The following is a 23,692-nucleotide window of genomic DNA, read 5'->3' as shown; positions in this document are numbered from 1 at the left end:
TTGGTATTATGTGTGTGTGTGTGTTGGCCAAAGAAGATTGAGTGTGCTTTTTTGTGCACACCAAAGGTAAAGTGTGTCGTTTCTGTTTCACCTAGGCCCTAATGTTAACTATTGGAGAATGAGAGAGGAGGTTTATTGACTTTACCTCATTGACCATAGCTCTTCATTACTCTGCTGCAGTGGAACTTAGCCACTCTGAACTCCACCTTTTTGTCTGCCAGCTTTTCCACTCTCCTCCCTCTCTCTGCTCTTTCAATCCCTTCTCCCTTTTAACCTGCTTATTATCCACTTACTCTTTCTTTTCTGTCTCTCTCTGCTTCTTCTATGCGATGTCCCTATCGTCAATCTGTTTACTGTCACCGTATCTTCCTTCTTCATCATTTTCTCTTCATCTCACACTCCATTTCCTCTCTCTTTCCAGTCCCAGCGATGATCACCAGTCACCCCAACACCACCATGGCAAAGAAGGGTCACGTGAAGGAGCTGAACTGCACAGCCAGGGGTGAATGGCCCATCATCATCCGCTGGGAGAAAGGCGACACGGTCATCGACCCTGACCGCAACCCCCGCTACTCCATTACCACCAGTCCCAACGAGAAGACAGACGAGGTGTTGTCTACGCTCAAGGTAACCACTTATATATGGTGGAACATCTGACTGGTGACGTCAGACAGAAATGTCTTTATGACTCTCACTCGCTTGACAAATTGGTTGTTTTGCATTTTGCTGTTTTTCAGACTCCTTTTCTTTTAGCTCCCTCGATCTTTATGTGTCAAAGTGCATAGGGCAGATTCCTCTGAGCTGTTTTTGTTGACTGATGTGTGGGGAATAAGGGTGAGACTAGGCCACCAACACAACACTTAGTGTGGCAGAGGTTATAAAGGATATTTTCTATGAAAGGTCGCAGTCCATAACATCTGGACTCTCCTCTAAACAACAAATATTTAGACTGGTATCAGTTCTGACCAGACTCTGCTTATCTGAAACTTGTTTTTGGCATTAGTCTTGAGCGTGCAGGTTAAGTCAGACTATAATAAAGTAGAATACAAAGCAAAATTGACAAATTGAATTAAAGTCATATATAGAGTTAAATTTAACATCAGAAGTTTTTGTAGTGGTCCGGACCACGTATAGTTAAACTACACAATTGAAAGTGTTCAATATTTTACAATACCACATATCTGCAGTAAAACCTGTGCAAAGGTGGGTCTCTTTATGGTCTCTATGGGTCTCTACACAAAGCGGAGTCAACCTGACTCAATGGATAACTTCATGCATGGTACAAGTGTGTCTCCCATCAAAAACAACAACAATCCACCAGAAACAGGAGAAAAGGAACCCCAGCAGGAACCACTACACAGTAGGCAACATTTAAACACATAGAAAACATATCTCAACACTCTGTCCAAGGGCATGATGGATCAGTTCGCTTGCTACTGAGTTGAAATAACACTGGTGGAAACTGTCAAATAATTCCAACACTGAAGACCATTTCACTCAGAATGGAGCTATACTTCTGGAGTTTAAGTCAACTCCTAAACGTTTAACCCTGAGATATCAACACTCCAGTTTTTTGCTGTTTTAAGATGTGATGTGGAATCATTATCCATTATATGCTACTGTGTAGTCAACAGAGGTGGAAAAAGTACAACACTATTGTACTCAAGTAAACGCACATTTACTCTAGTTAACATTTACTCAAGTAGAATTAAAATTACTGATTTCAAAAAGTACAAGAAAAAAATCACTCAATTAGAATAATATTTGTAAATGTAATTAGCTCCCTTCCACCCCTGTTTAGCAGTTAAGTCCTGCATCCCATGTATGTAGATGGCGACGGACACCTGCAACAGGGCAGGTGTTGCAGGTACAAGAGTTGCTAACATCAGTTTTAAAGTTCATATACGTGGCGTATGCTTTACAACTGCCTCAAGACAAAGGCGGATGACTACTGACTTGCTACAGAAAGTTATCATTGTCAGTTGTATTGCAGTGCTACTGATGTTATCACTTCGCTGATGCTCGGCGTTTGATCCACACCAGCAATGACACCATGAACACCTTGTTACCTTGAACTCACATAGCCAGTTCATCTGCTTCTCCCAGCTGCTGGACACCGGAAAAGCAGCTTCTCCCGAAACACAACCAAGAACCACAGAGAGAGCAAAATCATCTCCACAGCTTCGGAGAATACTCGGATACTTGGCAGTCATAATCCAGGTGAAGTACATAAAAATCCTGGGCGCAAAATCAGCTGTTCTGACTCCGCATTTGGCTCTCTTTCCTCCAACATCCTCAAAAGACAAATTAATGTTCCAACCAAGCAATATAGTGAAAAAAAATCTCCTTACCGTCTTATGATGGATATTATTTCGGCAACTTCGACAAACACCTCCAATTATCCCCGAAGCGCGTCCACACAATCCTGCTGCACTCAAACAGCGCAGCTCTCAGCTGCTGCAAACAACAAACCACGCAAAAGTTTTGTGGGACCCGCGTGAGCCTAAAGGATTACTTGGAGGACATTAAAACATCAGAAGTGTCACATCAAAAACTGAGCAACTTGAACAATTACTTATTGACTCAAACCTTGATTTCCTTTGTTTATCTGAAACGTGGCTGACAGACTCATCACCTAGCTCTGCATATATAATAAAGGGCTATAACGTCTTCAGGAAAGACCAGAAAGCCAGCAGGGGTGGAGGTCTAATTAACTGTAAGGAAATTGAATTTGACCGCACTATGGCTATGGAATGCATTGCTGTAAACTTTATTTTGTCTCCATCCATGTCAGTTAGTGTTGTTGGTGTGTACAGGCCTCCCTCATCAAATAACATATTTTATGAGAATTTTAAAAATATTTTAAAAGAGTTTGATAAAAATAAGGAGTTAATCCTGCTTGGGGATTTTAACATAAATTGGACAGAAAGTTCAAATAGGAAAAAAACTTAAAGATATAACAAATCAGTTCGACCTCCAACAACTTATCCAAGGCCCTACTAGGATTACTCAGTCATCTAAAACCCAGATAGATTTAATGTTCAGCAACAAACCAGAAAGAACAACAAAATCATTTAATTTAGTGACTAGGATGTCAGATCATAATTTGACATTGATGGCAAGGAAAATAACAAAGCACAAGTTGATGTACCGGCAAGAAAGTCGAAATACGATAAAAATTATTCCGAAGAGACTTATCAGGGAATTCGAAAGGAAGTTTGAACTAACTTGGACTAATATCTTGTCCTCAGATGATCCAGAGTCTGCTTCAAAATGTTTTATGTCCACAATCAACAAAGTTAAACATGAATTTAGTAAAAACATAAAATGTTGAAAAAAAGAATTTGCCATGGATAACTGAACATCTGTGGAGTTTAATGAAACAAAGGGATCATTCCTTAAAAATCACACTTAAATCAGGACCAGCCCATGACAGAACGACCTTTCAGCATCTTTGTAATAGAGCTGTCAATAAATTGAGGAAGGAAAAAGCCAAATTTTTTATTGATATGATAAATGAAGCTAAAGGAAATACTAGGCAAACCTGGGAAAACATCAACAAAATTTTAAAGAAAGACAACTGCAAAGGAGCCAGAGGATTTGAACTGGAATCTCAAGGAATTTTAACGCAAGACAAAAATCAAATATGCTCTGTGTTTAACAATTATTTCATAGATTCAGTCCAAGATCTGACACACAAATTTGGCTCAAGAAGTAAAATTATTACTTCACCAAACTGTGATTTCCCTGTTTTTAATATTTCTGATGTGTCAGAATCCTCTATAATTAAAGTCTTGAAACATTTAAAACCTCCAAGGCTAAAGATGTTTTTGATTGTGATCCTGCATTTGTGAAGAAATACAAAAGTAACCTTTGTGCTCCTATTGGTCATCTTGTAAATTTGTCAATAAAACAATGCAATTTTCCCAGTGCTTGGAAATAAGCAGTCGTAACTCCCATCTTTAAGGCAGGTGATAAAACCAATACAGCAAACTACAGGCCCATAAGTATTCTCCTGGTAATCGCCAAAGTCACAGAGAGGGTCATCTGTTACCAGCTGATGGCTTAATTAAATACCAGTCATTTTCCATTGCATCCTATGCAGTTTGGTTTCAGGAAACACCACTCAACTGAGACAGCAATCTGCTATTTTATAGAACAAATCAAATCTATTCTTGACAGTGGAGGTGTTGTTGTTGCTGTTTTCCTTGATTTCAACAAAAGCTTCTGATACTGTAAATCATAATGTTTTGTTGTCTAAATTGTCAAAGTTTAATTTTTCTGGTAAAGCACTGACGTGGATGGAGTCATACATATGCTAAAGAAAACAGTGTACAAGAATTAATGATACGCGCTCATCTTTTATTGATTGTGATGTTGGAGTGCCGCAAGGATCAATCCTAGGGCCGATTTTATTTCGTTTGTACATTAATGATCTGCCCCTGATCTGTCCAGAGGTGCAGATCCAAATGTATGCAGATGACACGGTTATCTACACCCATGCTAAAACAAGAGAACAAGCTGCATCCAAACTCTCTGCAGCATTAAACAAAGTCTCTGATTGCCTAACTCACAGCTGTCTAACACTTAATGTGAGCAAAACTGTAGGAATATGTTTTTCTATCAGGAGAAATAATACACCTCAACCTGATATGACTGTAAATGGAGAGGTAATACAGATTGTTGAACATTTCAAGTTTCTGGGCATAACAATTGACTCCAACCTAAATTTTAAGAAACATGTAAAAAACGTCTGCAGAAATGTAAGGGCCAGCCTAATGAACTTCAGACATGTCAGGCATCAGTTACCATTGACCGCTGCTAAACTATTCATGCACTCAATGATTTTTTTTCATTTATCTTACTGTGTCATGAGCTGGTCTCAGGCTGGAGCAACCACTCTAAAACCATTATACACCCTCTACAAACAATCATTGAAAACTCTGGATAAAAACCAAGGAATTACCACTACTGTAACATCATTAAGAAATAAAACTTAATGATTTTTAAAAGTTTTCTTTGTTATGCTGATATGTGTCTGATGTATAAATTAATTCATGATCAGCCCCCCCCCCACCCCCACCACCACCACCACCACCACTTAAACAATGTGTGTTTCTCAGCAGGAACAATCTTAGGGAGACCAGGGCATCAGCAAGAGGAGACTGTTCAGTTAAACTTAGTAACACTGTGTTAGGACAGTCTGCATTTTCAGTCAGAGCAGCAGAAAAGTGGAACTCAATCTCTACCCATAACAGAGACTGTGCAAGTCTCAGTGTTTTTAAAAGTAAACTGAAATCATGGCTCAAGGAAAAACAATCATGTGATCACTGATTTAATCTTCTGAATGCATCAATCTAAGAGACAGTGATATGTAATTTTAAATGTGTTGTTTTTAGTGATGGACTGTTGTTGAGTATGTTTTGTTTTATATGCTAGAATGTTTTATTTTATCATCTGCATTTTGTAGTTTTTACATCTTCCTGTCCGGGGATCACAGATGAAAATTAGCTTTATAGCTAACTCTGGCTTGGCAGTTTAAACTGTTCAGTTTTGTCAAATAAACTAATAAATAAATACAATAAAATAGAAATAATAAATTAAGTAGGCTCTAGTCCTCAGAGATGGTAGGCTTAACTTCATCTCCCACTCTTGGCATTTTACTGCTTGACATTATCCACTCTTTTAGCCCAGCTTCTGTCTCTGAATGTGGAATCTATTGTCCACATTTACATTAAAAAAGAAAAGGTACACAAAAACTCTGTACAAATTGTTGGTGGTAACATGTGATACTGGAGCAGATTAGTGATGTACTGAGGACCTAAATCGAGTTCATTACCTAGGAGTTTATCTTGTCACTCACAAAGACAAATGAGCTACATGTGCACTAAAGCCTGTGTACACAGTTTGCACCAATCCAATCGATAAATCTACAGTATAATTGGCTTCCATGACTATTGTTTGATATTGTGTCCAACTCTGAGCAGCTGTTAGAAGTTTTAGTTTGTGATCATTCTTGCGGCCTCTCTTTGCTGGACCTGAACATAACTGTGTATTGTTTTCATTAAAACATTTTTGTAACAACTCAGAAAACATCCTGCTTGCTTTAATGCAGTGGTTCTCAGCTGTTTAAGCCTCAGTACACACCAGCTTCGTCAATGACGAATTGTGACCCAAAATTTGAAAAAAGTAAAAAGAAAGTAAGAAAAATTTTAAAAAACACAATGAATGATTAATGTTGCCATTCAAATATTGAATGGAATAAAATATGACTGAAAAAAGAGACTTAAAAATGTTTTATGTCCCATTTCCCTATGATTACATGTAATGTTTGCCAATTTCCAGAGATTTTGAGAAATGACTGTTATCACGGGACAAGCAGAGTTGCCATTACAAGAACAGGAGAAATATGAGTTAAAATATTGAGATAACATTTAAATTTACCCAATATCATGATAAAACACAGTAAAATAAAAACATATGGATGCATATCCACTAAGGACTGCTGTACTTCTCAGACATTTTGCCACAATTTTTTCCAGACACACATTCGCGACCCACTGAAAACAGCTTTGTGACCCACTTTTGGGTCCCAACCCACAGCTTGAGAACTGCAGCTTAAATGTGTCTGGCAAGCTATTTACTGTGAAACTTTGCAGGGGAAGTTGTATTCTTGGGCTGTTTCAGTCTTTCTTCTGTAAGTCCTTTGGTTGGAATATGAGCTGGTAGTAGCAGTGCAGATTCAGATTACTAAATGATATAATTAATCAGAAAAAAAACTCCATCCTTTAGGTCTGACCCTTTTCTTTGGACCCACTCCCTTCCCACTTGTATCGAAACAAACATTGTGAGCCCCCTCAAAAGCTGCCAGAAGTTGGCATCAACTTTGGGTTCTGTGAAAGTATTCCAAAAAGTCAACATACACATAGTTCTACCAAATGACCTGTTTATGAACCAATGAATTATTTTTAATAAATATGTTTAAAAAAAAAAGGTTTTTGACAATCTTAGATCAGACAAACCTCCACAAATTTTTAGCATCCTCCTTAGGAGGGTTAAAACCTCTCCTAGTATGCATAAACTCAAGAATTCAGATTAAACACAAAGTTTTTACATTAAATATCACTTAATGGTAAGTCATTAATCTGAAAAACAATGGCAAATACTGACTCTATGTTCAGAATTTAAAAAGACTGTTTAGACTTAAAGCTCCCATTAGGAATTTTTTTATTGCTTCAATTTTGGCACCCATGTGGCCAAAACAGTGCCTTTAATCTCTGTGATGATCTTGTCATGTACATATGCAAGTAGCGTTTTTAGCACTTAAGAATATTACCCCACTTTCCTTTAAATGTTGTGTCAATCAGCAAGAATATTTCCTGCAGAAAATGTCGACAAAGGCTGACTATTATGCATGTTATAACTTACTTTTTTGACACTTGCCTGGCGCCAGAGACTATAGATATTTCTTTTTTAGAAAATAAGTGAAAGAATTACCAATTTTTTTTTGTAATCATCTGTGCTTCTGCATTCTTATAGCGGTATGAGTATAGATCTTAGTCTGCTTCATAACCATTGAAAACTTTTCACAGACTTTCAACATTGATTTTTGACTCATGTTCTTGTAAGATGAAGGGAAAATATGCTAACATACGAAATTGGTAACCTTGCAAAGCAGATGGATATGCCCGTTTCCTTGTTTTTCACTGGCGATTCCATCTTGCAAAGCTCCCATCTGAACCGTTTGGGCCCGGTTAGAAAGTGACAGGACCAATCAGCAACGAGGGGCAGTACTTTCAGGCTCGGTAGAGTCGTGAAGTTAACAAGCAGCAACAAGAGGCCGCTGCAGTTAAGGTGGAAGAGATTAGTGTGGATGCTGTTACATTGCCAAATTTATCAGAACTTGACAACATTTCTTCATTTAAAGAGAAAAAGAACAGCAGTGAGTTGTTTTCTTTTCAAAAACAACAAAAGTCGAGTACTTACATCTTTACAGTCGCCATGTTTCGCGTTATTCGTCAGTAGCTGTGCACCTGCAGCTCGATAGCGGTTACGTCACGTGTTTTGTTGCTCTGATTGGCCTGTAGAGATGTGACAGAATGTTCATCCAATCACACTCCGAGTTTTTTTCAAATCCTTTGCCTTTTCCCAAACGTTTCCTATTGAAGCTTTGTGTTGATGTGTGAAACACATTCATCTGGCGTGTCAGGTTACGAAATTGGATGTAATGCAAATTAAAGAGAAGTGTATCCAATTATTCATATATTCAATGATATTTAAATAGTTGGAGTAACATATTGCTGGCATTGGGCCAAAACCTTGGGACCCAAGGTTCTCCAAAAATCACAGTTTTTCAGGGAGTACAAAAAACACTTATTTTCCAATTATATAAATCTGAATATTTAAAGTCTGCATCCATTTCAACACTTTTATTGCTTTAAAATGGCTTAAAACCCACAGACTGATGTATAGGGTGACTAATAGCACTGATTTACGAAAAAAATAACAATAATGAAAAATGGAGATGGATGGAGGTTTGGGCTTGACACCAGCGATAAATAGCTATAAGGGGGGTTTAGGTGTAGTGCCCATGATGTTCTTCACTGGGTGGGTTTCAAGTGGTGCAAAAGGTAATACTTGCTAAAAAAAAAAAAAATGCAGACTTGTAAGAGCTGCACTTGATTGGTGTCACTTCCCTAATTTCTTTTTGTATTCAAAGCAGGTTGTACCTAGAGCAGGCCCAATAGATGGAAAAACTTGCACTGGTTCATTTCCCCATCACACAGCTTTGTTCACACAGTGTGCCTGCACAAAGAAAGAGTTGATTTTGTAGTTGTTGTTTCATTTTTTTTTTTTTACCTTTTTTTTACCAACAGCTAAAGCCAGCGGAGCGTGAGGATTCAGTCTTTTTCTCCTGTCATGCCATCAACTCTTACGGAGAGGGACGGGGCCTTATTCAACTCACAGTGCAAGGTAACTTTAACTGTGTAAATTCATACTCTGTACAGTGTATAAAGCTTCACAAATCTCCCCATCTTCAGCACAGATCTTTCTCAATTAGAGTAACTTTCTCCGTCTTTATCTCCCCTCCTTGATTTAATCCCATTTTTTTACTTTCTTAGAGCCTCCTGACCCTCCAGAGTTAGAGGTACGAGAAGTGAAAGATCGCAGCATGAACCTTCGGTGGACTCAGAGATTTGATGGAAATAGTGTCATTACCTCTTATGATATTGAGTATAAGAACAAGACAGGTGAGTAAACTCAATGTAAAGAGAATGAACACCGAAAAATCCTTCTAAATTGAAAATATGCCAAGTTGTCAAACTACAACACAAAATGAGAAGCTACAACCATGAACTTAAATTACCTTCTTCTTTTGTCAGACTCCTGGGAGCTAAAGCATGCAACTCGAAACATCTCCCCCACCAATAATCAGGCAAACATAGTGGACCTTCATCCTGCCTCTGTGTATAGCATCCGCATGTATTCTTACAACGCTATAGGCAAGAGTGAGGCAAGTAAAGAACTCACCATCAGCACAGAGGAAGCACGTAAGTATTTCTACAGCTCTGCTTCTTATGAATATTTCACCTTTGCTTGTTGTATTAGCTCTGCGCCAAAACTGAAATGCGACCTTGGAGAAACATTTTGTATTGAAAGTGTGTCTCACTGAAAGTGAGAAAAACATCTATTAAAGCTGTAGGACAGAGTGTGAAAGCTGAAGAGTGTATTTGTTCAGTAGTTACAAAAAATGCCTCCACATCAGTCTGTGTGTGTCTTTATTTCTCACAGAGCCTGATGGTCCTCCTATGGATGTGATCCTGCAGCCTGTGACCTCTCAGAGTATCAGGGTCACCTGGAAGGTAACACGATTGAATGTTCTCTGCAGCTTTTTACCTCCTAAAAAAGAGATTTGATTGTGTGACTGCCTTTTTGTTTGAAAAGTAACACTTCTTTTTACTATCCTGACTCCTTTTCAGGATACTTATTCATTGCGGTGGCTACATAAATAATGATTCACAGCATGAATAGATCTGATCTGCAGCTCCATATTTCTGTTTTTAATCTACAGGCTCCAAGGAAAGAGCTGCAGAATGGAGTGATACGGGGTTACCAGATCGGTTACAGAGAGAACGGCCCTGGCAGTAACGGCCAGTACAGCATTGTAGAGATGAAGGCCACAGGAGACAGCGAGGTCTACACCCTGGATAACCTGAAGAAGTTTGCGCAGTACGGCGTTGTTGTCCAGGCTTTCAACAGAGCAGGCACAGGGCCTTCCAGCTCAGAGATCAACGCTACAACACTGGAGGATGGTGAGGATAAGAAAAAAACATAAACACAGCATAACTCAGCCACCAACATCCATGATGAATGTAGCTTGAACATCACGGCGCATCAACAAAACCAGAAATATTGAACTGTCAGAGCTCCTGTGTTAAATATCCTCAGTCTGCTATGATTCACAGTCGCTGTACTTTTCCTGTTGCCATTGTTCTTTTTGCGTTCTGTCTGATCCGTGTCAAATCACTCCATGCTTTGCAACCTAAAATTACTACATTCTCTCCATTCTCTGAACAATAAAGACTGTTGGCGGCAGGAATCCAATGCTTTTTACAAACACCAAGGACACACATAGTCTCACAGACTCGGTGCACAAAGGAGCTCTGCTGAAAGACTGAGTAATTCTTTTACAGTGAAACATTCAGAAGCATCCCAGTGGCTAAAGGATTGATGGATATGTAGTGAGTAAAGAAGAAAAAATGGCTGAATTAAGCACAAAAGCCAAAACCTTTTCTTAAGCTTCACAATCATGAATGATGTGAAGAAATTTTTAAACTGCATTTGGCTATTATTGTGCTAGTAAATGGAGAGTTGAAGCAAAGAGCAAAAGGATCAGCAATCCTCGGTCTGCAATCTTGTAAAATCTTTTGACTATTCACTGCTATTCAGAATTGAGCGAAATTCTTTTCCAGGTGTCTCTTGTGAAATTTAGTTTACTTTTTCTTTGCTCCTTGCCTTTGCATCATCTTTTACGAGAGTAGGGTTAGGGTTAGGGTTAAGGTTAGAGTAGACATTATACAGGTCTCCACTTTTTCTACCCCTGGGGATTTATGTGTGAATACATTGAAGCTGTTTGTATTGGCAAGGTTAACTGGGGTAATTTTCTTGACATTTTAACACATTCCTACCTCAAGTTCTATTTGAAGGAGAGACAGTCCATATTGTTTCCTCTTGATACATCAGGATGAATCCATAATCGTTTCTGGTTTGTTTCTTTCTTTGTTTAAGAGCAAAAAAAAAACACTAGAATCACACAGGGTGCTTCTGTTGTAGCTATGATTTACCCTTTGACCCGCCCCCCTGATGACCTGTAAATTCCCACAGTTGTGGAAACAGTGGTGACTTCAGCATATGATGAGCAGTCTGGATCACACTTGTAGTGGGGCCGTACAAGATGGGAAAAGAGTCTCCTCACGTAGTCTGACATGGTTCGGACATGAATGACCAAAAACATGTTGTAGTCTGAGCCGACCTTTAGAAAGCTCTGTAGGGTCTTGATGTATTAGGGAAAAAGTTAATCATAGAAGGGCCCCTACATCAAAAGAATTTTGAATAAAAAGGAAAACTAAATCCACCGCAGGAATAGAGTCAGACTCAGAGTCGCAAAACTATCCTTGGCCACTATGTTTATAGTTTAATATACTACTTTTACATACTGCTGTCAGAGCTTCTCCACTGACACCACCAACAGGTGTTATGGTTTAAAGAGTGACCATGTTAATCGATGGCTTTTAGCCACTTGTCTGTGATGCCAGAGTTGATAATGCCAAGAGTCCCCACCAGCCATTTGTATTCATTTATTCTTCATATCACAGCTAGCTCATCAGACATGAAAATATAAACCAAAGAAGTGTCAGTTGTTTAATAAATATTCTTATCTGATCAAATGTCAATGAGGCATTTGACCTCTTCGCTGCTCCGAGTCAGCCTACCACTCATTTTGTAGGTAGGTCAACTCGCCACCTAGTGTCTTGAATGCAAAATGCGACTAGTATGCACTTCTTTACATATACAATTGGAAAAGCAGGCTGTGCTGACAGCCTGGCTGAAGAAAAGCCCACTTTTGAAAAGTAAAAGTGAACCAGCATCACTTCCTGCTCTCCAGAGTCACCATGCCCCTATTTGGATGGAAACAAGCCCAAACACTGAATGGTGGTAGATTAGAAAGCAGGAATGGGAGGAGATTTGATTATATTTTTTCCATTCTGTGCTTCAAACACAAACAGTTATTAAGCCATAGTTAACAACATTTTTTTTTTATCAATGCCTTTTGGCAGAAATGGGGTTGAAATGTAGGATCAGTGTTGTGTTTGCACTGGCTTTAAGTTAGTGCTTGCTCTGGGACAGCAGGAGCTGTAGTCTGCAAGCCTGTTTTCACACGTTTTTACTTACATATTGTTGTATGTTTAAAATAAGATACAACTCAGGTTAAATTCACACAAATGTGATGTTCATTTGTAAACAAATAACAAGATGGAGTAAATGGTCTTCAGCTTTTATAGCACTTTTCTAGTCTGACTGACAACTCAAAGCTCTTTTACGCTGCAGGTCACACCTACCAATTCACACACTGATGGCAGGTGCTGCCATCAGTATGCGAAAAAGTCATAGTTTTTATGCATTACTCACTGGCCTGTGGATTTGGGAACAGGGCAAAAAGGAGCACACTCCAACAATCCAACATCTTAATCTTGTGCATGGCCAACAAAGACTTACAAGTAAATGCAAGGGTCAGCACTCAGAGATGTCTTTCTGGGTTATTTTATTTTTGGGTCAGTTGGTGTAAAAGTCATTTTTTTGTGTCTTGTATACCGCCTGACCCCAAAATAAAATACCCCTAAAGGACATATCTGAGTGCTGTTTCTTCCGTTTGCTCATTTTATTGGGGCTCCTAATAGCTGCTAAATAAACAAATATATGCTTTTTGAATTATACGCTTATACGCTGTCTCAAACACTAATCTTTCCCATTTCCTGCCATTCATTTTCATGTAATGTTTTCACCAAGAAAGCAGAAGTGTTGGCATCATTTGGGCAAAGTACCCCGATGCCATGCTCTTATCAATGGAACAGTGTGAGAACAAAATGCAGCAATATATTATTTTATCATCTGAAAAGCAAACCAGCTATTGGCATAAAAACACCCTAAATTCCCCCAGCTAGCTTAGGTCAGCCTAGCGCACCCTTCATGACATAAAGTGAGTAACTATCATTGACTCTGTTGCATTTTGTAATCTCATTTTAAACTAGTTTCTCCTTTTTGTTAATCGCTTAAACAGCTAATTTCTATGACACATTTTAAGCGACTTCAAAGGCTTCAGTTTAAAATAATTATTCTTTCTTTTACATTTGTCTCTTTTTCACATCATCATCATTAGCTGAAGTATTTCTAGACCCTACAAACAAATGCATACACACTAAGACAAAGAAACACACAAACGTAGGTCACATACATACTTGTCCACCCAGTGAACAGTTGGCAGAGCCCCATTGGTCCAGAGCAGGCTGAGCCCTACAGCTCTTCCCTGTGGCTGTCACCGTGGCGACAGTGATATTGATGGCCATTATGATAATAGTGATAACAACAAGCATACTAAAAATAATTATAATTAGCTTGTCTCTCTGTCTCTCTCTCTCTCTGCTAGTTTCCTGCTGTAATTATCCACAGCTGAGCGCATTGTCTCTCTGCTCCCTCTTCTCATCTTTTTTTCTGCCCTTCCCTTACTCCCTTTGCTTTTAACTCTCTTCCTCTCTTCTTCCTCTGCCCCTCGCCCATCTCCTCCTCCCTGCAGCCCATCCAAAACTGCCTTTGTTTTTGCTCCTGTAATCCCCATCTTCTTACAAAAGTATTTATCTTTTATACTGCAACAACAGATTTCTTTTATGACCCAAAATAAGAACTTAGGCTGACATTTAAGAGACACTTTGTTTCATGTGCCATTTTTTGGGTTTTCACTGTTAAGGGTGAAATTGCTCTCTGTTTTCATGCCTCCCAATGATTTCAGACCTAAAGGTTTATTCATATTCTGTTTCACTTTCCCAATCCTCCTTCCTCTGTCCTCCTCCTCACCAGCTGCAGTGAAATTTCCTGCTGGACTTGGCCCGATTGCTCTCTTTCATGGCTCTTTCTGTCTTTCATTCAGCTCTCTTCCTCTCTTCCTGCCTCTCCCTCCTTTCACAAGTTGACTTCTGTTCATGGTCCACAGTGTGTTATTCAAAGCCTGAAAGGCTAACGGTCAGCGGTGGCCAATAGAAGAGACACCTGGGCTGGCCAGGACAGAGGGAGGCTTGTGCAGAGAAAGAGAGATAGTGGTTGTAGAAATGCTCCTATACATCAAGCTGGATGCATGTCATGAGCTTCTTATCTATTGCTAGCTTTTCTTTATGCCTTTCAGGGTTTTGGAGAGGGCTATTTATTTATTATCAGCTGGAGCTGTAATTTTGGCAATCTTCACTTCAAGCAAATATAATTTTTCCAAATTATTAACCTCTTAACCCCACCAACTTCTCAATATACAATTAATTAAAAACTTGTTGATTGAAATTGTTTATCTCTAAACAACCAACCCTAAAAGCTCTTGCTGAGACCAAAACCGTTCCTAGAGGCCAACTCAGAGGCTGTACTTTTGTATAGCATAAAAGGATTTAAATCACAAAGATTTATGTCATGGCCTTAATAATTCGATTTAATTATCATTTAAGAAAGGCACACTCTTGAATATTTGTTAGCTGAAAGTGGGGGGATTATTACAGCTTTAAAATTATTAAAAGGAGAAACTGACACTTCTGTCACTTCTTTGACACGTCAGAGGAGAAGATGCAAAAGTTAATATACAGAGAATACAGGGTTTTCAAAATTTTAGTTTGTTTAAACATTTTAGCTCCAACAAGCAGCTGGTATAGAACAAATATGATGTGATGTCACTGTGTGGACTAAGATCTTTTCACATATGGGATTTGTTTTTTAGAGACAGAAGAATTCTTTGACATCTCCAAGTTCATATGAAGTGCCTTTAAAAAGTATTCATCCCCCTGGATGTTTTACCATTTTATTGATTTCATAAATTTGTCATGCTCAGTAAAATTTCTACAAAGTAATGTCAATTAAACAAAAAGACCTAATTCAATAGAGGTTCAGCCAACTGGTGCTAGTAGTCTCACATTTAGTGAAATGGGGATCACCTGAGTGCAGTGAATGTGTCTCAAGTGATTGTAATATGAAGACGCCTGTGTCTGGAGGGTCCAGTCACTGGTTAATCAGTATTCCTGGCTACCATTACACCATGAAGACAAAAGAACACTCCAAGCAACTCAGAGCAAAGGTTTTTGAAAAGTATAGGTCAGAGGATGGATACAAAAATAACATTTCCAAGGCACTGAATATCTCCCAGAGTTCAGTTAAAATCCATCATCAAGAAATGAAAGGAATATGGCACATGTGTAGACAAGTCACCTATGACTACTCTGAAGGAAGTACAAGCCTCAGCAGCTGAGATAGGAGAGACTCTGTATATAACAACTGTTGCCCGGGTTCTTCATTTGTCAAAGCTTTATAGAAAAGTGGCAAGGAGAAAGCCACTGTTGACGAAAACTCAGATTAAATGTTGACTAGAGTTCATCAAAAGGCATGTGGGGACTCCATGGTCAAGTGGGAGGAAATTCTTTGGTTTGATGAGACCAGCAAGTTGCTTTTTGACCATCAGACAAGACGCTTTGTTTGACTGACACCAAACACTGCACATCACCACAAACACCATCTTCTCTGTGAAGAACGGTTGTGGTAGCATCATGTTGTGGGGATGCATCTTGACAGCTGGCCCTGGAAGGCTTGTAAAGGTAGAGGGTAGATTAATGTGGGAAAATATGGGAAAATTCTTGAGGACAATCTTATTCAGTCTGCAAGAGAACTACGGCTTGGGAGAAGATTTTTTTTTTCAGCAAGACAATGACCCGAAGCATAAAGTGAAAACTACACAGAAATGGTTTGATGACAACAAGTTGAATGTTCTGGAAGGGTCGAGCCAAAACCCAGACCTCAATCCAATAGAGAATTTGTGGTTGGACGTAAAACAAGTTGTTCATGGCTGATCCCTGTACAACCTGACAGAGCTTGAGCAGTTTTGGGGAGATGGGGAGTAAAGTTGTGTGTCCAGATGTGCAAGGCTGATTAAAACCTATCCACACAGACTCAGTGCTGCGATTGCAGCCAAAGATGCATCTACTAAATACTGACTTGAAGGGGGAGAGTATTTCAATTATGTCAACTATTTTACATTATATATGTTTTTATTTAATTGACAGTTGACATTACTTTGTAATCTGTTTTCACTTTTATATTGACCATGAATGATTTATATGGTCAATTAAGGGGTAAAAAATCAAAAAGGCACTGTATGTAGATGGCATGGTTAAATGATATGTTTCTTTTCTTAATTTTTCAATGAACAGACCCCTCCTGGTATAGTAAAAGCATATTAAATACATGTAGAAACTAAGTTTATCTTACCTTTCTCTCCTCTCTCTCTTGGTTTTCAGTGCCCAGCCAGCCTCCTCAGAACGTACGAGCCATTTCTGTGACATCAGACGAAGCCGTAATCACGTGGGCTGAACCTCCCAGGTTAACACTGCATGGCGTACTGAAGGGATATCGAGTCGTGTTCTGGGCTGTGTTTCCTGATGGAGGTAGACTGCTGAGTTTTTCTCTCATTTCTCTCAGACACTGTAACATCCCAGCCTGTAGCTTCAGCAAAACTCTGTCATCTTTATTTTTCAGAATGGGGGGAAATGCAGAATATCACAACCACCAGGGAGCAGGTGGAGCTCCGAGGCCTGGAGAAGTTCACCAACTACAGCATCCAGGTCCTGGCCTACACTCAGGCTGGAGATGGTGTCCGCAGCAACGTCCTGTACATCCAAACTCGTGAAGACTGTGAGTCTACATTTCAGCACATCTTTCTAACATATGAAGCAAATAGTGGCATAAAATAGAATCTGCTTTGTTTCTACCTCACCTTTGGGGCAGGTGTGAGGGTTTTTCTTTTGGTTTAAGATGCAGTGTGGGAGGCAGGGAGCTGAGGGGGGTAGAAGGGGTCTTTGTAAGGCTGAGGATGCTGATTAAAACCTCTTTGTGCTCTGATGTGCCATTACCAGTGCTAATGAGAATTAAGAAGCCAAAAAGTGTGTGTGTGTGGTTAAGGAGCCTAAGGGTGTGGGTCTGTGCATGCATCGGCAGGGGTTAAGTGTGTATTTGCCTGTGTACATGCATATGATGTCTTAGTGTTAGAGTTAGTGTGTGAAAATGTGTTATTGTTTGTGTGCGAGTCTAGCTCAGCACCCAGCACAAGGAGAGGGATTAATTCTTTGTGGCTTAAAGAGAATTAATTTTGTGCTTACACTGGCGGGCTGTGGATTACATCCGTATCCGCCTCTCCTCTCCCTCCCTGGGGCCACGCAGAGGAGGAGGCAGGCGTCTGGAGAGAGAGAAACCGAGGGAGAGAGGGCGAGAAAGAGGAGGGGGAGCAGATATTCTAAGAAGTGTCATTTCAGAAGAGGCCTTTATTCTCTCTTCCTCACTATATCTCCATTTTATGAGCCAGCCCCGCTGCAATAGCTCTTCAAATATGTGTGTTGTGTTAGTCTTTGAGTGTGTGTGTGTGAGGAAGGCTGAGTGTCTCTTTTCTCCCTGATGCAGGCTGACACCGTGTCCAGGGGCAACCTCTTCACATACATTCACTGTTCTCCATCTCTGTTGGTCTTCCCCTTCCCTTTGCCCTCAGCTCTGTCTGCAGCATATGGAAAAGTGTTTGCAGCAAAAATGTGCAAACAGACAATTCTCCATCTGCCTCCCTCTGCCTCAGACATAAAGGCAGTAGACAGTAAGCATGGGGAGCAAAGGTTGTTTTTTTCATTTCTTCTAATGCCCCCAAACCCTGAGGGCCACAGATTTTTTTTCACTTTGAAAAGCTGTAAAGTGTTTTTACTTGTTGTCTATGTGGTAAAATATGGATGTAGTGTTTAATATTCCTACATGTTTCTATGAAATAACTGCATTACATCCAGTACTGGGCAGCATGGCTTTTAAAAGTATTGCATTCAATACCAAGAAAAGTAACTTGTTACATTACTGCCTTAAACACTGAGAAAAGTAACATGTTAGAGTACTCTTGTGTTACCAGCACTCATTAACTACTTGTTCCCCATGTCGTCCAGCCTACTGTAAATCTATTTTTAAATGTGACGATGCTACAATCATAATATCCAATTCTGCAGCCTTATCAAAAAAATGACATATGTGATAACCATTACAGCCCTTCAGTATGTGCGCATTCTCACAATGAACTGGGCAGAAGCATACAATATCACACACAGGCAGTGCGTAACACTGCAGGCCTCACTGCAACAGCTGTGCGGCACGGCTGTCAAAAAAAAATTAAACAGTACAAAACAAGATTGTGAATTTATATTTATGTTCTTGTTGTCTCTTTGGTTAAAAAATTCTAACTTTGGGATAATTCAACCGTTTCTCGCTGGCGTTTCTGCCATCTCAATAGCTTACTTTGTTAGCTATGCACAGCTGTGTTAATCTACCTCTGGCTCACAGCTACATGTCAACAGATAGGAGAGAAACAGAAACAGTGCATGTGCTTCAGGGGTTTTCTTTTCATGGCAACAAAAACTAAAGGTGAATGAAGCAGTTTAAAATAATGGTTTGCATGAATGTTCACTCATTACAACAAAAAAATAATCTAAGGTTGTCATCAACACAGACAATATTTATCCTAGCAGGATGCTCCGGCCTGAAATGTACATACGCATAATTTTTTACCACAGAGAAAGACACTCATATGCACTGATTTATATATATATATATTTTTTAATCTTAAGGTAGTCCTCTCAAACTGATAAGAAAAAAAAAAACAAAACATTCCATAATTCTTTGATTGAGTGATCATTTACTTTAATCCATGATGCTAAAATACCAGAATTAATTCCAGACTGTACATTCAAACTTCTGATTTCCTCTTGAGATGTATTTATTTTTATTTTATTTTTATTTATTGCATATACAAACAAAGAAGGAGAAGGTATAGAGAATAAAATAAGGAATACAACACGCGAAGTGTGTGGTAATTTGGAAGTGAATATCAGTAAATAAAGAGAGGTGCTGGAGAAGCCAAGAAACCTGTGAGGGGTTGTCAAGTGGCCCTCCTAGTGTGAAAAAATTCCACACTAATGCTGAAATGGTACAAATCAATACTATACAGTTGATCAAAAAAGTAATCAATAAGGTGTTACATGAAGAATGTTATAATTAAAAAAAAACAGATGAGTGTTGAAATTACTTATGGGAGAGGATAATTTAGATGTGCTGAATTTTTGGAAAGTTTGGTTTATTTCTTTAAAGAAATGAGGCTCATGCAGTTTCTAGTATGATTCGTTAAGTTGTTCCAACAATGAGGTCTCTGAAATCGAATGAAAAATTGTGAAAAAGTTCTCTTAAAAAGCTGGATTAAGACTATCGGCTGAAATACTTTGTAGTATTTGTAGTGACCGGAACAAAGGAATGTCTGTTAGGAAATCTTGCATTTGTCTTTTTGTAGGAGTGAAGAGGGCAAACATGCAGCAAGCTGTCATATAAAATTATGCGTTAATCAGCTCCATAAGTGGAGAAGGTTTAAAGAGTCCACATTCATCTACAGCTGGCTACAAAAAGGAAAAAAGGAATAAAAAATACTTATTAATCTGCCCCCTTATTTCTGGTTGATTGTTCCATAAACTTGGACTTTGCAACATTCCTAAACTGAAGCTGTCCTCTTTAGATGGTTGGTTTTGTCAAGCTTACAGGCAAGGGCAACTCCTGGCAATGAAAAAATCCTTGAGTCCTAGAATATCAAGTTTTGGCTGGCACCAAAAGCCAAGGAATACCCATAAGGTTCAGTGTTAAAATGCACATTTTTAAAACAGAAAACATGCTGACAGCCTGGTACAAAATGGTTAGGGTACAATTGCTCATTTCTTTACTGGTTCACACTATTGGGGGGGAAGTTTCTTTTTATAACTCATCTGATTTAATCATATAAAGCCAAGAGTTATGCGTTCATGTGCATAATCAGGGTATGACTAGGTGTACTGACAGGTGGGTGCATAGTAGCTGTTTGCCAGAGGACTAAAGGCCCACCTCAGCTCTTCCTGACTGAAAGTTAAGTAGGAGTCAGTATATCTAATATAGTGACTGCTATCAAAAGGCTTTAAAGCACCTATTTATGTCAGTGGGTGACATGACTGCGACTACCTCTGTGTTTCATACAGTCAGTGTTCCAAACCCAGACACAGTGGGTTTACCATGATGAAAAATAAGATGACATATGAAAAAGCCCTATTTCTGAAGTTATCATTTGGTCAATTTTACATAAATTTTCAGGTTGACACAGTGATGACGCTGAAGAATTTGATTTTGTGGTCATCAACTAATAATAAGATGAGATGTTTTAGGTAAAATTTATTTTCCAGTATGTTTCTCTTATCATTTTGCCAAAAACCAGTGGGTTGGTGCCTGAGGAGGATTTTATTTTTGCTTGATTGTTGGGTAGTTACACTGCAACCAGAGTTGAACAGTCTTCTAAATAATAATAAAAATATCTTTCTTCAGCCACTGCATATAATCTGCCCTTCATTTCTCTGTTTTTTCCCCTCCATGATTCAGATCCCGGACCCCCAGCTGGCATCAAAGCTGTGCCCTCCTCTGCCAGCAGCGTGGTGGTGTCCTGGTTACCCCCTCACAAGCCGAATGGAATCATCCGCAAATACACCATCTACTGCTCCAGCCCTGGGTCGGGCCAACCGGTGAGTCAGTAGAGGGGTGCAGAAGAGAGTTTCGGGGGGCAGAGAAGTGAATGAAAGAGGAAAAGGGAGGCCCTCCCAACATGGCTGCTTGTGAAGGAGACATGAGCCTTGTTTTTGAAGAATAAAGTTCCACAATTAAAATCCTGCAAAGATAAACACAAGCTAATTAAATTATGACACTGTTCTGCATTTGTGTGTTTTGTGCAATGTGTGTGTGATCTGGTGCTGCAGTCTCAGCAAGATGTGTGTGTGTTTGAAATGAGCTTTCCTTATACCGCAGTGTGTGTGCGTGCAAGCTCACCCTCCATCCTCATTTGCATATCTGCGTCTCATCACGTTGCCAGGACAACCTCATCTGTTCATCAACGAGGGCAGAAAACAAGCCGACAGCAAACACACACTCTGAAATCTATCTATCTATCTATCTATCTATCTATCTATCTATCTATCTATCTATCTATCTATCTATCTATCTATCTATCTATCTATCTATCTATCTGTCTGTCTGTCTGTCTGTCTGTCTGTCTGTCTATCTATATCTGTCTGTCTGTCTGTCTGTCTATCTATCTATCTGTCTCTCTGTCTGTCTGTCTGTCTGTCTGTCTGTCTGTCCAATATCTATCTATCTATCTATCTATCTATCTATCTATCTATCTATCTATCTATCTATCTATCTATCTATCTATCTATCCAACTCTCTCTCTTTCTCTCTCTCTCTTTCTGAAGCCCCCATGCAGAGTTCAGGATGATTACTATGTAAATGAGTGCGACTGGAGAGAAGGAAGGAGGGATGGAGGGGGGGTCAGACACACCGCGCGGGGAGTACTTTTGTTCCTCTTTTCATTATCTCGCTCTATCGTTCCCCGGATCACCGCTATCTCCACGCCGGAGGAATATTTTAATATCCGTTACAGCAACACACACTCTGTCACTCCTCCCTCGCTTCCTCCCAACATCTACCCACCCACCCATTCAACCGCCTGTTCATCCATCCATCCATCCATCTACCCATCCATCCATCCATGTGTGCATGCATCAGCCTACCGTGGGGTGTAAAGACAAATGTTCAGAGAGGAGAAAAAGAGGACGTTGATATACGTGAGAGTTAGAGGGAGAGATGCAGAGAGGATGTAAAACAGAGGGGGGTACTGCCGGATAGATGGAAGGGAAAGCGAGGCCCACAGATGACAGGCGGGCACAGAGAGGATCGGTTGAACGGAGAAAGGGATGAAGAGTGATTGCAGGAGGCAGAAGGGAAGGATGGCGCAGTGGGGTAAAGGATAGGCAGAGTGGAAAATACCGAAGGGATGCAGACAAGAGGGGATGGATGATGAACAGGGAACACAGGGAAGTAATAAAAAGCCCAGTGGATTCCTCCATGACGGCCCACTCATAAATGTGAAAAACAACATGAAAACTGGAATCTATTTGCCCAGAATAAACCATGTGTTGTGCAGACAGAAACCCAGCGGGCAGGGCCAGTGCTTGGCAACACTGAAGAGTCTTAACAGTTTATTAACATCTGTTCTGCATTTACAGACTAATAAAATGATATGACACATGAACAAAGATGCTCTAAAACCTCTATTTTCCTTACTGAAATTAATATTGATACCTAGACTTTTGTGGCACCTACAATAGAGAAACAGCAATGTGTGCAACTAGCAAACTGCACACTATACATTGTTGGTTGGCAGCAGAATTAGAAGTCAGTTAAGCAAATTATTGATATTTTTAAAAGCTGGCCTGGTAAAATGCCATAATCACCATCTAGAGTTGTAGCTATGAACTGGCTGTAACCCCAAACTAGTCTGTTTCTCTTTTAGATCAACTGTCTATATATAAACAAGCACAGTGCATGGAGAGCATCTCCTAGGAGCAGTGCAGTTTGGCAACACTAAGAAAACTGAGAAAAAGTTGTATGTGAGTTGTGTCAGGTTAAACTTGCACATCAACCCAGGCATTGCGTTCAGCTTACATCACAGACATGTAGACGTTGGCCAACAAAGATGTCTGAGGGCTAGTGGTGCTAAAACTACTAATGTTTGCCACATTATGCAAACCAGATTGACAGTTTGCTTCCTGACGCTGTGATCCTCCTGGCTATGATATGTTACATTGTTTGTCATGACAATATCTACCTCATTATTACTTCCTCTCAACTTATACACCATCCTCTATTGTTTCTGAGTGTTTCCTAACCTTAACCTTCTGAACCCTAAGCTACTTTTTACCATTTTTTCTCACCTGGATTTATTGTCTTAAAAAGCTTGTAAAACATCAACCCTGTTGGACATGATCAAGCTCAAAGTTTTTTTATGTGACACAGTAAACAATAATGACTAAGACATTTTTGCACGAACCTTTTCTCCCATTTCTTGGGGACCAAAAAGTCTTCAAAACATTGACATATTTACATAAAAAATCATTGTGCTTTCTGCATTGGTTGTTTTTCAGCCTTTATTCAAAACAGTTCCTGTCTGCAGTGACACAGAGGGCAAAATCACAGGCTCTCTGTCTCTCTTTCTCTCCATAATGAACTATTCAGGTCATCTCCTATATAAGCTAAGTGTAAAGACGTGCAGTTTGGCAAAGTACAACGCAACGATGGAACCGTTGCCATTGATTGTCATAGCCTGTGACAATGCATTGTGGGAAAACAATATTGTTGGTTAGCATGCTAAGCTAGCCACAGAAACGATCAAAAATGGATTGAAAAATGGATGATAGGTCATACAATGTTGCAGTTACTGGTGTGGATTTTCTCTAAAGACCCCAGAAAGTCACCC

General features: G+C 39.6%; 1 protein-coding gene across 1 annotated transcript in view; it reads left to right on the top strand.

Annotated features, from left to right (window-relative positions):
* Positions 1–23,692, top strand: part of LOC121522257 (Down syndrome cell adhesion molecule-like protein 1 homolog) — a 173,559-nt gene that overhangs the window by 128,102 nt on the left and 21,765 nt on the right. The window contains exons 13-21 of the mRNA XM_041806429.1: positions 422–627; positions 8,877–8,973; positions 9,123–9,251; positions 9,384–9,551; positions 9,793–9,863; positions 10,073–10,313; positions 16,596–16,742; positions 16,834–16,989; positions 20,764–20,903. Coding sequence (XP_041662363.1) covers positions 422–627; positions 8,877–8,973; positions 9,123–9,251; positions 9,384–9,551; positions 9,793–9,863; positions 10,073–10,313; positions 16,596–16,742; positions 16,834–16,989; positions 20,764–20,903 — 1,355 coding nt within the window. The remainder of the gene's footprint in view (positions 1–421; positions 628–8,876; positions 8,974–9,122; positions 9,252–9,383; positions 9,552–9,792; positions 9,864–10,072; positions 10,314–16,595; positions 16,743–16,833; positions 16,990–20,763; positions 20,904–23,692) is intronic.

The sequence above is a fragment of the Cheilinus undulatus genome, linkage group 2 (assembly GCF_018320785.1).
Source record: "Cheilinus undulatus linkage group 2, ASM1832078v1, whole genome shotgun sequence".
NCBI lineage: Eukaryota > Metazoa > Chordata > Actinopteri > Labriformes > Labridae > Cheilinus > Cheilinus undulatus.
This window is presented reverse-complemented; position numbering and strand designations above follow the sequence as displayed.